The sequence below is a fragment of the Synchiropus splendidus genome, chromosome 6 (assembly GCF_027744825.2).
Source record: "Synchiropus splendidus isolate RoL2022-P1 chromosome 6, RoL_Sspl_1.0, whole genome shotgun sequence".
Lineage (NCBI taxonomy): Eukaryota > Metazoa > Chordata > Actinopteri > Syngnathiformes > Callionymidae > Synchiropus > Synchiropus splendidus.
Window position 1 is genome coordinate 16,137,501 of NC_071339.1, and position 15,394 is coordinate 16,152,894.

Genomic DNA, 15,394 nt, shown 5'->3' on the forward strand with positions numbered 1-15,394 from the left:
AGGAGCAAATTTGTGTGTAAAACCGCAGGACAAATATCTCAATACGGACGCAACGGTGAGTGGGAGGAACTAGTTTTTGCAACTGCACTGCTGTTCTTATTTTCGTTTTTTGTGACATGGCAGGAAGAAGCTGCCATACTTAAGAGAGTGTCTCATGAAAAACCAAAAACACGCTCGCTCTTCCATCGATCTGATGAAAGAATGAAAGAATAAAACACAGATTCAGTGAAACCAGAACCATCTTTCGACGGATGATCCTTTGACTGAGTAAATCAGGCCCATCATGTGATCGGATCAGAACCACACTGACTAAATGAACGAGGGAACCGTTCCAAACGTCTGCTGTCCGTTTTTGGTCGAAGCACCGTGAAGGAATTCAGCTGAGTCGTGTTGGTTCCGAGTGAGGTATCGAGCGTAGCATATTTAGCATGTACAGAGCCCAAAACAAAAAGCCCTAAGACACTTGAAACACATGAAGCACCCATGTTGCAGTCTTTGGTTTCACAACAACAGCTGTCGAGACACTTTACTTTACAGCCACCTGGTGTTGATCGAGAATGGACGTTTGCTTTACGTGGTCAATTCGGGGTCGACAGCGAGGGCGAATACAGTACGAAGACTGTAAAATAAAGTGTCACCGCGGGTTCAAATGCCGAGCCACACGTGCCCGACGACAGGTTCGACATGTGGCGCGTCACGACACGTTTAGGAGCCAATCTTTGGAGGAATAATGTCATCAACTGTATATTCCTGATATACAAAAACACCAGTATCTGATTTGGCCAAGACACAAAATACACAACTTGTTCTGCAATAAAATGCTATATACAAAAAAAGATAGAAAAATCTTAATAAATAATCTTTAAAAACATATTTTACATGACTAACTTTGATCGTGGTACAAAAGGATCCTGATTCTTCCTTCTTTCTGATTCTTCCGAAACGGAGGAAAGACGAGTTCCTCTGGTCGCAGTTTGTGTTTCGGCGAGAGAGCGAAGTGCAACAGAAAGAGGAACTTCCCGAGTGTCTTGAGGGAAGGCGGAGGGGGTTAAGTCAGAGACGGGAGCGCAGAGTTCCGCCGCTCCGTGGTGAATGAGTGAGACTACAGGTGAGGGTTAACAAACAAGGCAGAGAGGGTGTTTTTACGAGCGTACCGAGCTCCATGGGTCAGCGCTCCAGTGCGGGCTCGACGAGCACGGCTGAGTATTGCACTGCTCGCGATCCGGTGGCTTGTCGTGGATCTCGCAGCTCAGATCGTTGAAGCGCTCGCCGTTCGGACGCTGGCACACCACCAGCCGGGTCTTGATGCCGCCGCCGCAGGGTTTGGTGCACTGTTAGGACACAGAAACAATTTTACAATCGGCGCCCTCCTGTGTTGTCAGCAAGGTACTGTTCTGTTCCAAAGGAGCCACCTGCTTATGGTTCGTGTGGAATTTGTGGATATACATAACTATAACTGAGAAGCACAAAGTCTTAGTGTGGTGACACTCATTTTGCGTAAATGGTACCCAAGAAGTCCCGGGTTCTAACATTGGAGCAAAGTCTAATGGTGGATCAGGGAACCAGCGTTGTGCGTATTGCTCGATGCTGCTTTGGTCACCGGGTCGAAGAGCTCTCTCAGACTACCTCTACACTAGATCAGAGCTCCAGGTCAAAAACCTGCACCACCCCGGCCCGTGAGGACCTGTTTGCCCACCCTTGCTCCAGCCGTTAGCCCGCTGTCACTGCTAGCTAAACCAGAAAGACCTGAGGTCACAGCGGCCCCTCATTACTCGATACTCGATTCCCTCTACACAGTAACAAATATGACTGTTACTGGGACAACTGGTGTGATGTTCATGGAGGTGGAGAGAGGGGCTATCTAAGATGATGTGGTTCAGTTGTCGCCCTCAAACTAAGACTTTATAATTGAGCTGGGTCTGTGTCTACGGTTCTTAGTTGGAAGAAGGTGGACGATCCACTCCAGGTTAGAGATCTTCCCCAGAGGAGGTCCAGTATCTTCAGGTCTTGTTCACGAGTGACGGTGGGATGGAACAGATGGATGGAGTCTCCAGTCTACTGTGATGAAGAAAGAGCTGAGCCAGAAGACAAAGCTCTCCAGGTGGATTTCTCCTCTCACATGTGGTCACCAGCTTTGGCATGATCCAAAGAACTTTGTCTGGACTCTCTTGAGAAGCTCAATCATCTGCTTCTGTTTGGATGTCTCCCTCAGACGAGGCCCTGAGGCAGATCCATCCAAGCAGCATGATGTCCAACGCTGGAGGAGATTTCTGGGCCCCTTGGTTTGGCCCCTGTGCTTCCATTTAAAAAAGTGAATGCAGCTAGAGCTGAATTTTGATTGTAGCACTAGCGGCTACATATGGCGTAATATAGTTAATAAGTTATTGTTGATGCATGTCTGGAATTTTATCTACTACTCCATGATCATGTCATGCCTCAGCGATAAATAGTTAAAACCGAAACAAATTCTAAAATTTAGGTCCATTTTGGTGCAGAACAAAATGACTCTGGGAACTCAGCAATAGGAGTCGTACCTCGCCCCAGTTGCCGTAGATCCACTGTGGACATGGGCCTGACTCACAGGACCGCTGCTCGCTGGGCCGGCTGGGATCCTCACAACTGTTGGCAGGGTAGCCGTTCTCGTCCTGGCACACAACCACGCGGCGCTGGAACCCGCCGGCACACGTGCTGGAGCACTGCAGTCAGAGACACAAACACCACGTTGTCAGTCGCACACGGCGAAACACGTGGAGTCCGGTTCAAGACACATCGAAACACAAACACACTCACACCGTTCAATAAAGTGCAGGATGTTTTCGGACAGTGGGAGGAAACCAGAGTCTGACAAAGCAAAACATACAACTTTCTTCGTCCTTAGCACTTATTGACCCTCGGTCCGATCCTCGACCCAGCAGTCGGAGAGGGACTTAAGTTCACTGGCCCATGAAACCTCACTGATCTATGCTCCACTTTTGGTCACACGTAGAATACAAAGATAAATCTGGAGCATGAAGTCCAACCTCTGCAATATTAAAATATATATCCTCAGGACAGAAGGAGGAGGAGTCAGAGGAAGCATTTCCCCGAATTATTCACAAGGTCAGAAGTATTTTTAGGCTGAAAACAATACAGCAGCAGCAGAGCAGGGGTGGGGGCTGCCGGGTCACGCAATCCTGCGCTGTTATCTGGACGAGTGTCACATTTGTTTGTCCGCAAGAAAACACAAACACAGCCCGAGTCCGGCACCGCTGCGTCAAGACTACGCAAGGTCTTACCGCGCCCCAGGGTCCGGTGCGCCACTGGTGGGATTGGCTTTGAGGAATAATGTTCCTGTCGGCGATGGGCGGCGGGCGGGACACGCACTGAGACATGGCGCAGGCCTGCTCCGAGGCCGGACGGTCGTCCGCATCGCACTCGCTGGCGTTCATCTCCTGATCGCTGTAGCTGACGCAGATGACCTGACGGGTGGTCTTCCCCTGACCGCAGGTCACCGAGCACTGGGAACACCAGGGCATGCAAGACACACACTGTGACATTAGAGCAAGCTCCATGCGACAGTTTGACAGTCAGACCACAGAGACACAACACCAGAGAAAATCTCATCAACAGTTTAGTTGAGAGGCACTGGTTCATTTTGATCACAATAGTTTCATTACTTTGGGTTTGCGTTATTCTCAGCATTTTTATTTTTTAACATTTATTCTATTCCTAACTACTATGAATTCTTCTACTTTTTTCATACATAATTGGCAGCGGTATTTCTGAAGTATCAAATCCCGACATTTTTATTTGTAATTTTATTAAATTATCTATTTATTTATATAAATTCAATTGCACTTTTTAGTTGGCAGTTTTATTTCCCCCTCCCTTCCTTCCCATGATTTATGTTTATTATTGATTATAATTATAACTTTCTTGCTTCTCATTTTTTTAATGGTGAGATTTTTATTATTCATTATTTTTATCTTAATATTATTTAGCATCTGAAAATTACAAAAGATGGATTTATGTTTTTGATTTTTTTTTTTTTTTTGTGGATTTTCTTTTTTTTGGTAATTTGACACTTTTGGAAACTGTACCGCATTTTTCAGGTTTTTTCGACTAAAACCATTTAGTAGTCTATTTAACACTGTGTTACAATCAAATTTATGAGTGAGTTTTTAATTCTCATTTTTTAGCCATATGTGATTTCACTTTTCATTTTATACATCACCCTTTTAAAAAAATGATTCAGCCATTTATTCATCTACTGATAATGTCCCATGCCTGGTTTTTAATTTAGGTTTTACCTCCCTGTTTAGATGGCACTGCCTGACATCTGCATTCACTGCTGACGGCGGATCAGAACCGACTCAGAACCACAGACGATGACAGCGGCGTTCAGGAGCTCTTATAGAAAGTTGAAGGTTCATGGTCTCCTTCAAGCTCTGGACTGGAGTTCCCACCACCAGTGGATCGGGACTCTGACCCATGCTTCATGAAAGATGACTGTTCTGCATGACCTCCTCGGCCCCTGAGCACGTTCTCCGCTGGAGTTTGGCGCTGATTCAGAATTGTTTACTCCACTCCCAGCTGCCTGACGCTCGGCTGGAGACTCGTTAATCTGCGCTCTGGACCACGTCAGGCTGAAGTCCTCCACCCTTCAGCTGTGCTGTTAACTTCAGAGCAAATAAACCCTCCAAAGTTCAGTGTCCCCCCTGCTGCAGGCTGGCACTGAAGAATTACCCTGATGGAGCCCAGCGCACATCCCTAACACAAGCCAGATCCTGTCAGACTGTAACTCAGCTCCTCCTCACTCCACTGCGCCTTGCATAAGGTGATGTATGACACTTATGCAACCATGAGGCCTGCAGGTTTACATCGCGCCGCCGGGGGCCTCACATGATCTGGTAGAGTGAGTGGACGTATTTAAGGCGCGGACGGTTGAGCAGAGTCACCAGCCCGCTCTTACCTGGAGTGGAGTCTGCTGCCGGGGTCAGTGCGTGCGTGTCAAGCAGACCTCTGCTCGTGCTGCATCGCCGCAGATGAAAACCATCTGTAAGCAAGCCCCAAACTGCAGCCCCTCGTATCTCTCTGTCTCTCTCCCTCTTCTCAACACACACAGTCTCCCCCTTCCCCTCGCCCCCTTCCTCCTCCAAGCTTCCACAGAGGTTTGCTCCACATACAAACACCACTGGGGCAGAATTATGAATGAAATTAGAGAGCGTTGGGCGAACATCTGGAGGGGCAGCGTTGATGACGTCATCCATGTCAACGTAGTGAGATGCAGATTTTGGGAGAAATTTGAGGGGATTGTTTATTTATCTGGGAGAAGGTCTTGTACAGACGTTAGCATAGTCACTTCAACTTGTCTCATGGACTTTTGAGAACCAATAAGAACAAAAATTAAATTACTTAAGACTAATTTATGAGTTAAAGCAGGTTTAACTGATAATTTAGATGTATTTTTTGATACTTGAGATTTCTTGTGAAAAACCAACCATTTCGCATCACCTTTTAAAAGAAATAAAATGTAGCTTTTAGGTGACAATATTGATTGTTATTTCATCTTTTTCTGTATTATTCATGTGACTGTGCACATTTCAATGTAGATATTTTTACATCACAATTTCAGCCTTGATCTACTTTTACTGACATTAACGGTGCTTAATTCCAAAAATGTATAAGATTGATCTGTCACCACTATTTGTTGGAAAAACTCAAAAACAGAAAACATGGATAGCAAGTTGAGGAACCGATAGTTGAATTTCGGTGGTTCTGGACGACCATTCGGATCCACTATTGAAAGTGCTGCAGACCTTTTGTCTTCCCTCCTACTGCACGTGTTATGAGAGTGATTCCGAACCACTGCTGCCACCTGTTGACCCACTGACCTCATTGCTATCAATGACATTTTAAACTCATAAAAAAGGATAGAATAATAATGAGAACTGAAAGCAGGACAACAACACCGGGTGAAAATGAGCAGCTTGGTGGAGGACGGAACTCACTGAGGGATTTCTACTGACTAAATTGCTGAGCATCATCTCATGAATTTGACTTTGGTATCCTGACGTTGCAGGATTGACTAAGCCAGCTGTGTCAATGAAACAACAGTTGTGCTGCATGCCAGCAGCAACGCAACTTGGGTACTTTGCATGAAGTGTACACAGGAAAGTGAGGTGTTTTTTGCTTCTGCTAGCACGATCACAAAGCTTCACTCATTTGTATTCCACTCGCCATCAAGTCTGTCCTTTCTGGAGGATTATCTGTGAAACCACGGCAGAGACAGCTATAGCTGCACAACTGTCGGGACAGTTCTTCACCCTCGTATGTTTTGTGAGTTCAGTTCTCTTACCGCCGTCCACTCCAGAACCTTCCACTGTCCGCAGGCCACCACAGAGCAGACCTCTCTGGCAGCGGGTTTACTGAGGTGTGCGCACGCCGTCTCCTCAGCCACTCCGCCCTGGTTATCGCGACAACTCACGTAGCGCATCCGTGTGCCTTTGCCACAGCTGGCGCTGCACTGTTGCACAAAGAGGAAGAGTCAGAAATCACACAGCCATCAAAGCGTCGGCGGGAGAACTGACCTGCGTCCAGGAGCCAAACCGCCACTGGGTTTTCAGGGCCTGTTGGGAGGGGACTTTGGTCCCTGGGGGGACAGGATGGCTGCTGGGACACTGGGCCAGCTCACAGTCCTGCAAAAGAATTCGTCACTATCAACACACGGTGCATTCCTGGGCTGTGGGACGCATACCAGTAAGTGATATTCCTACAGACCTACATTTGCCACTCGTTCCCATCAAACCCCTTTCTTACCAAAACAACAGGAACAAGGTCTGCCTGTCAGTTCAAACTATGGATTGTGGCAGTAAGCCACTCAGCATAAAGCCCTGATCCCTGTCATAACAGGTCATAGTGGAGTGGTATTCAGGGCTCCAATGCTCACGCTGGCGTGGCCCAGAGCTCCACCCCACACCCTACCGCTCCTCTCTCACCTTCCGCCCTCTGCTCTGTCTCCCTCCTGCCCTCTGACCCCGCCACTTCAGGCACGACTCACGGCAGACACAACATTCCTCTACTCGCCGGCCACCTAAACCTGCTCTAGATTCTTACATCCCCTTCTTCGGCCGGGGATTCCTGGTGGCCCACTTCATGGCTGGCTGGTTAGAATCACAACAAGGTGGGGCATCTGCTTCTGGGTCACTGCTCCTGCCGGCGAAGGCTCAGGAATTAAGGGCTGCTGCGGCCAGAGGGGGCCTCATCCTGAGTCTGCATGCTCAGCCCCCTGAAGCAGGTCTGCCCTCTGTGCTGACCCCACAAAAACCTTTCCGCGCCGACTAAAAACTACATTTGTGTCACGACAGCACACATGAACCAGTGACCTTCAGAAAGATGTGGAATGAGGAGAGAGCCGCCTGGATTACAAACTATTACATAAGACTTGTCTCAGAAAAGATAAAGGCCACAGATTCAAAAATCCATTTTTACAATGGCAGCAGGTGATCTTAAAACCAACTAGACTGATACTTATTTTCTGCATAATAGTGTTTTATTTTTTTAATAAAATGTCATTGAGCAATTTGTATCCGTGACCTTTGTGTGACCTGGTGGAGATTCATGAGCGTAAGAAGAGAACAAGTGCTGACCAAGACCAATGCGATGAGCGAGACCAAGACGAAACTGAACACTGGCGCGTCTATTAATCATACTGTATAGAATCAAAACAATAAATCAATAATTGAAATGCTTCTATTGCAGCAAACCACTCTTTTTCTTCTGTTTGGTCTCTGACTTGGTTTCAACTTCATGGATCTTTGCATGCTCTGGTCTCAGGTTTGGTGGTCTCCATTACAACATTATGATTCATATTAACAATCGGGAAACAGAAGTTTAATATTTTGATTTGTAATTGAAACATATATTTTCATTTGTTGGACAATTGTGTTTAAATCAGAGCAATGCACACATCTTTTCTGCAGGTGCAAAGACATGACAAACACGTGTCAGACAGATTCCTTACCTCACACCGAAAGAAGTGTGAGTCAAGGAACGTGGACTCTGTTTTAAAACAGTTATCGAGGAGAGACCCCCTCTTTGGGAGAGTCAGGAAGAGAAAGTGAAGATTCACGGTCTCCCGGAGTGGATCAGGACTTTCTGTGGTTCCACTCTCAAACCAGACCTACTTCCTTTAAAACCAAACCCAAAACTAGCCGATATTTCCGAGTCAAAGCCGCAGCAGCTGCCGTAGTTCAGACCACGGCTGTTTAAAAGTCTTTACGTTCACCTCCCTGCTGCATTTCAGTGCAGACCAGACTACATCAAACAACATGGATGCAATAAGACTCACAGGAAATGACATGCACGTGTTTGTTCTGTGCACCATGTGTAGCTCGCATTCATCACTTTCCCTCAAACAAGATAGCTCCCAAAAGGCCCGAGAGAGAAAACAAGGGGGTACCTGAGTATCGGTGGGTCGGGTGGCAGCGTTACATTCAGTGTCTTCCATGACAGCACCATAAGACCCGACCACACACTTCACCGCTCGCATCTGGTAGCCTGGTCCACACGAGGTAGTGCACTGCGTTCAGAGGGGAAGAAGACGTCATTTCCTTGCACAAGACTCCCTCGCACCACAATCATGACATCACAGCAGCATCGATGTATATATATTTATGTCGCTTCCTTTGGGCCGCCGCAGCCACTCGGACACTAGGCCGCGCTTTCTTCTGCCTCGCTGCCTCTGATGAAACGGGGTCAAACTTGTGTGGCGTCAACTTCAGCTACCATCGGAGCACGCTTCACTTGGCAGCTTCAAATATACCTATAACGTGCACTCTGATGCTGGGAGCGTGGGCACAAAATATCTCACATATTTGGGGGTTTGACTCTTTGTGAACGCACAAATGCCTTTGCACACATCGCTTGTTGGAGAGGAATGACTTCCAGGTCGGTTACTGGAAGGACTGTTGCACAGGAGAGGATTCGCACGTCCACATATCTGGTGAATCGCTTTTGTGTGGCACACATCCTACCTCTTTCACACTACACAGTCACTGACAAAACATCACCATAAAACGACTTCACAGGACCAAGATCCCCTGACACACACGCACAACAAGTCAAAATCCACAGCTTCAGTACTCAGTATTTTGGCGGGAATCTTCTACAAGCGCTTTTTTGCGATCTTGTGTTGGTAAAGTTATCTTGTTGATGAAGTTATTGATGATACTGTTTTCGAGTCAGAGGATGTGGTGGTGAGAGACAAACCCAAAAAACAGAACGTCTTCACACCAACAGGATTCCGGTTCTGCAACTAGTGTCGTTCTCATAGCTGGCTCTCAGACAACATGAAGCTTCAAGTCTCTGCATTCAACTTGTCCGTCTAACTAAAGTCTAGATGTGTCAGTAACACGAGTCAATCTTCTGATCCTGGTCAGGGTTAGGGTTGTACCAAGTCAACTCATTGGCAATGCAGCCCATGAGAGTGTGAGACTCACTTGTCCCCAGGGTCCGACCTGCCAGGAGGCACACTCTTGCTGCTGACAGCTCTGCACCGACTCCGGTTTGGAGGACCCACAGAAGTGGTCATCGAGACGCTCTTCACCGAACTGGCACCAGGTCTGGCGGTGCTTGTAACCTTTGCCACACGTCACAAGACACTAGAGCGACAGTAAGAGGAGTGTATCAGACGAGGCACGGGTTGTCGCCAAAGTTGGGCGTGTGACTCGAACACACCTCGGACCAGTCGCCAGTCTTCCACTGTGGACAGAGGAACTCGTTGCAGGGTTGGACGGTCAGTTTATCCCTCTGACTGCATTTGCTCTCGTCGCTGCTGACCTCTGCTGCTTTCCGGCACACCGCGCCTCGCCGCCGAGTGCCGCCACCACAACTTTTGGAACACTGAAACAAAACCGGCACAATTGTCACGTTTAAATCAGCCTCACATGTTTGAGTCGTAGTCATACCTCGGACCAGGACGAGTACTCCCATCCTCCTAGGTTGCAGTCTCCATGGCAACCCTCCTTGTCAACAGGCTTGTGCTGACCGCCGCAGTAGCGGTCATCAACCTTCAGTGTTTTCCCATCTGAGTGGCTGATTTTGGCGCAGAATATTTCCAGCGTGCGGTAGCCGAGCCCACACTGGGCCGTGCACTCGCTCTTTCTAGCAACATGCCACCTAAACCACAAGTCAGCGTTAGCACCTGCTGCGTTCCATGTCACCTCACCACCCCCCGGGTCCAACAAACCTGAGTTCACATTCCTGGTTACAGGGCTCCGTGATGACAGCAGGTCTGGCTGCACCGTGACACCTCTGGTCCGAAACCACAGCGCGGTCCGACTCTCTGCTGCACAGAATCTTCCTCTTGCGCTCCCCTGTGAAGAGTTTGTTCAGGCACCTTGTCAGGTGGGTGACAGCCAGCATTTCTTGACTTGTGTATAAATACAATGTGTCATGACACCAACAGCATAGGAACAGCTTGGACTCCATAACTGTGTGTAATATTATCTTAGAATTCAAGACGTACGCAAGTCACAGTAGCATTTGTGAAAAGTCTTATTTCTACATTCTGTCCTTCAACAAATCTCCATGTTTATTGACATGTAGTCAGAGAGCACATTACTAGATGCCCAATAATTTATATAATAACAACTGTTTCCTCTTGGAGCAGCTGTGCTGAGTCTCTCTGGATGACTGAGCTTCTCTCTTTTAGAGAGTCCAACTCTTGTTCTTTGGGTCAGTCCAAATCTACCTGATGAGGCAGAGAGAGGCGTTGAAAAATCACTGCACTAATGGTGATAAATCTGTCTTCTGTTAGAACAAGGCCATGGTAAAGCAGGAGTCTGAGAACATCCGTTCGACTTCAGTGTGCAACAAGACTTGGAGTTGACCTGCAATCTGCCCCCCTCCTCCCGCAGAGGCCAGAAGAGAGAGACATCTCACGGAGCTCTGAGAAGTTTAGTCATGCCAATCTCTCCGCTCTTTAGCTGATCTCTCTTTCAGCTTCCCCCGCCAGCTCCCCTCCTGCCCCTCCTCACCTTGGCACAGCCGGCTGCACTCCTGCCAGGGCCCATAGGCATCCCAGAAGAACTGCTGTGGTTTGTCTTCGATGGGGATGTTGAAGGAGTACCTGACATCTGGGTTGTAAAGGTTCCCAACTGACAGCACCTGGGGAAATTTCAGGGGCCGTAAAAGTAGCATGTGGGGTTATAAGACCGCATCTTGGAGTGCTAGCCTGCAGGATAACCCAAGTCCAACCACTTTTATTAAACTTGGAGGAATGAAAGAAGCTGCCTACCTGGACGATGATCTCCTCTTCGATGCGCTCGGTGCAGTTGATCCTCTCGATCACATGGTCTGAGCCGCTGTACTCGATGACGGCATTTCCGACTTTGATTTCCCTTTTGAACATGCTGACCACGAACTCTCCGTTGAGCAGAAACTCGCCGCGGCCGTTGGAAATGGCTACAAAGGCACAACAGACAAATCTTGCTCCGCGTTGCTGCCTTATTTACATCTTGAACATTGGTATGAGAACTTGATTATTGGATGACTACTTTTTTAAACCTTCCACAGTCATCTATACACAAGAGCAGGAGAGTCACAGCATGAGTGCCTACCACGAGACGCCTGTGTTGACCTCAGATACCCCCATCAGTACAAGCTGCTTTCTCTCCTTTAGCCTTCTCCCTTCATTTGCTCAGAATCGCCTGTCCCAAAAACTGCGCCCCAAAATCGGAGGAGCTGATTTTCAGCTCCCTGTGAGCCAAATCTGCCTCGAGAATTTTCCCAATAGCTAGTTGTTCATTTGACAGCAGTGTTTAAGTTTCTCGCATGGAAATTCGAAGCAAGAGGCTGGATGCTGTTTGCCACAACAACATATGTCTGTAGCTTAAAAAGCCTCTGACTCCTGGAGAGTCCAGTTCTGCTCCACAGCCTGCTGAGATGACTCATTTAAACGTGACTATGAAGCTAATTTCCTGCCTCCACCTTCCCTGCCACTTACATTAACAGAACAATGGGGGGCTTTAATAGCAGCAGGATGGTTTCCGCCACTTTTTAACAGACCAAGTCTTACCTCTGCTCCCTCATCTTCACACCTGTGTTCCTGTCTTACTTCTCAAGGCTTACATTCTTCTTTTAAGCTGATACTCCACCTTCCCATTATCCCATGCGCCCCCTTCTGACTTTCACATCAAACACTATACCCTCACCCAACATCATGGTCCTCTCAGACCTTTTGTCAATCTGTCCATCAGCATACAAACGGCACGTTTTGAGTTTCTTGACTGTTTTACAAGACTGAAAAAGGAGCAGTGACGCTACTCATGCTATGGAGCTGTGAAACAAGAATGAAGAGTGTTGTCTTAAAACTCAAGTCGTCTTTTTAATGAGTTAAATATCTACGTGTTTGAGTTGGACTTTCAGCCGGTTAACATAAACGTGACAAATCACTCTCAAATGCTTAAAAGACATGAGTCGATAAGCTGATGAAACACACAAGAAAAGTCACTCACCAAGGTAGTTGTCATCTTCTGGTTTCCCTGAGTAGCTGTGTTGACGCACATCGATGTTTGTAGCACCGTTTGGTATCCGCACGACTTCATTATAGCCTGTCAAGGACACGAAGAGCTCCTATTAAAGTACCCCAACAGGCAGATAAAACCAAGGAGAGCGGTTCTCACCGTAGCGCACAATGTTGAAGGTACCCGCGACAGTTTTACAGGAGGAATTGTCGCCGCCACACACGCCACATTTGTCCCTCCTGGCTTTGGAGTTTAATACGTGGTCACATCCGGCTTGCTGCTCCCCAAAAGCAGAGATATAAAACAGCACAGACAGATTCCGTGTAAATCATGAGTCTTTCTATCTTTATGAGAAAGCAGATTAAACTCAGTGACCCTGAGTCTACGCGCTCATTGAGCTGTAACCGTAAGAAGCAAACACATCTGAAATTAATTTCCTTGATGAAACCACAGCAGAACTATGGCTTATGAGCTTCTCCACATGTAGGTGGTTGTACCGAAGGGATGAAGAGCTCACTTTAAGTGCAACAGAATCAACCTTGGAATCCAGGTACTTAGGCTGAAGAAGCAGCCTTCCACAGCTGCAGTCTAGCTGAGCGCAAAGACCAGCCCCACTCAATCGAATAAAACTAGAATCAGACTTCACTTTTCAACACGGATTTACCAAAACACATATTTCTAAAGCCAATGTGCCCCACTCACCCTGCACAGGCCCTGGACACAGATGTCATTGGTGTCAGGTCCGCACGGTGTGCCGTCGATGACCCGGTCCCTGAGCTGATAGTAGGCTGTGCTGCCAGCGACCCTGCAGAACAGTTTGCACCGGTCCTTCATCAGGACTGACAGAGAAGACGAGAACATTGGCAGACTATATTAGATCATTTTCAATGGGTGCAGACCACATATTCTGATGCCCGTGTTGGAGAGTCATTTGAAATGTCTCATTAGGGACATGTACAGTAAAGGACATTCTCCCGCAATGCATTGAGAAGTTTGCAAGCGCCTGAAATATACTATGTTGAGTACTCTATCTGTCCTCCAGCTCCACCCCCTCTAGTCCCACTCCCTTTCTCTGCATAAGAACAGTGTCCTTTCCTTCCTTCTTTTCCCCATATATATAAAAGTAATGACAACTTTATTAATCATTTTCATGGAAGGTCTGTTCTGTTCTGGCATTAGCACCTGCCAAGTGAAATGCCAGTGCACGTGCCTGACTCTAGTAGATGTCCATTTCCGTTTTCAGTATTTTCAACTGGTTCAGATGTTCCATGATCTGATCTGTTTAAACACGGAAACCTGTGCTCGGGGCATTGATCGCACAGTCAGTTGACCAGTCTTCGTCCCACCCTGAGTCAAGCCGCTGCACGCAGCGCACATGGAAGGAAGAAACCTATCTTAAGCTATCAGACTTAGACATAAACTTAGCATAACGCAAAAATGACGTGGACATGCTTAAGGCTAACAGTACGTTCACGCACAATGCAACAATTGGTGCACCTGTTCTGCCGCCTCTGAAGTCCTGCCCAGATTTGATGCAACATGTTGCCTGACACATTCTGCTTGAAAATACACTGAAGTTTTAATCATAGGGAGGTGGAGGCAGATCCTAAAGACTGTAGTCTGACACACCCCCAAAAGGAAGGTTAGGCTAAGTCGCGTGTGGACAGAAAGGAGTGTTAACTGACCAGTAGTTAATAGTTAACTTAACGTATCAACCGGATGACAGTTGGGTTCTTTTTAAATGATGTGACTCACTTCCGCTGTACTTGGGCACCCAGCGAACATTAGGAGGTAGACCGTTGATGTTGAAGTGCCTGCCGTCAAAAGCAGCGCACTGCTCCTCCCGAAAGTCCTTCTTCTGCTTGGAGCAGGGCTCAGAGTTGCAGGAGCGAAATTTCATTCGGCGACCCACACAGTACAGCCCTCCATTTCTGGGCCTGGAGAACAGAAGCGGCCTTTCATCATGCAACGGTTTGACAGCATGAATGAATGAGAATATTTTCAGAGGAAACAACCTTTTAAGATTTGATATCAAAGCAAAGCGTGAACACAAGCTATGGGAAAAATCCTTCTTAAGGTGGACTGATCCACGGATCATTTACTTTGGCAGCTAATAGGGTCCATCAGGCGTGCATGACTACAAAGAGAAAGGCAGCTCACAAGGGTCGGTTGCATTCGCGAGCAGCAATCTTGATCCCACCGCCGCACGTCCGAGAGCAGGTGCCGAAGGGGCTCCACACGCCCCACGCTCCCTCCACAGGTGAGGCATCGTGCTCTTTGGCGATACACAGGCCGTGTTTGCAGTGCTGCATGCAGAGAGAGACAATGATAGATCTGAAGGTGCTAACACATCTCTCCTCTTGCACACAAGAAAAGGTTCCTTTATGAAGCAAGTAAACAGCTTTTAGTTGGGTTCCTGTATTTGCCTCTACAGCAAAAACTGAAATCATCACTGCCACAGGCTTCCTTTACAAACATCACCACTATATTGTCGCAACTCTCTGACCCTTACTCACTGCGCCAGACAACATTTTGCAGTTAAATATCGCGGCCCTTGCAGTCACCTCATTGGGCCCATTAAGTGAACACTGAGTTCAGTCACCACTTTGGGTTACTTGGTTCAATCTCAGGGTCCCCTTAATCCCCCCCCCTCTGTGACCCCAGTCACCTTCTAAACCTCTTAAGTCACCTTTTTTCGGCCTCCTGACTGACCTCTGTGGGACACCTACACAGTTCTCCAGCAGAAAATCCCATCTCATTCCATCTCCACTTCTCCTGCATCTTTGTGGAGTCATTAAAGCCTGGTTGTGCCTGTATTCCCAAGTATTTATAACCAACTAACTTGAGTCATTCAGGCTCCAAAGATACATTTGAAGGAGGCTAGAGCA

At 47.5% G+C, this 15,394-nt stretch overlaps 1 protein-coding gene across 1 annotated transcript in view; it reads right to left on the reverse strand.

Annotated features, from left to right (window-relative positions):
* Window positions 1-15,394, reverse strand: part of LOC128760805 (A disintegrin and metalloproteinase with thrombospondin motifs 9-like) — a 45,408-nt gene that overhangs the window by 16,888 nt on the left and 13,126 nt on the right. The window contains exons 12-28 of the mRNA XM_053868478.1: window positions 14,667-14,812; window positions 14,262-14,443; window positions 13,209-13,345; window positions 12,666-12,783; window positions 12,498-12,593; window positions 11,279-11,445; window positions 11,019-11,148; window positions 10,229-10,355; window positions 9,948-10,158; window positions 9,718-9,882; window positions 9,480-9,641; window positions 8,441-8,560; window positions 6,570-6,677; window positions 6,338-6,505; window positions 3,276-3,497; window positions 2,535-2,696; window positions 1,155-1,331 (exon numbers count right to left, since the gene is read on the reverse strand). Of these exons, the coding sequence (XP_053724453.1) occupies window positions 1,155-1,331; window positions 2,535-2,696; window positions 3,276-3,497; window positions 6,338-6,505; window positions 6,570-6,677; window positions 8,441-8,560; window positions 9,480-9,641; window positions 9,718-9,882; window positions 9,948-10,158; window positions 10,229-10,355; window positions 11,019-11,148; window positions 11,279-11,445; window positions 12,498-12,593; window positions 12,666-12,783; window positions 13,209-13,345; window positions 14,262-14,443; window positions 14,667-14,812 (2,598 nt within the window). The remainder of the gene's footprint in view (window positions 1-1,154; window positions 1,332-2,534; window positions 2,697-3,275; window positions 3,498-6,337; window positions 6,506-6,569; window positions 6,678-8,440; window positions 8,561-9,479; window positions 9,642-9,717; window positions 9,883-9,947; window positions 10,159-10,228; window positions 10,356-11,018; window positions 11,149-11,278; window positions 11,446-12,497; window positions 12,594-12,665; window positions 12,784-13,208; window positions 13,346-14,261; window positions 14,444-14,666; window positions 14,813-15,394) is intronic.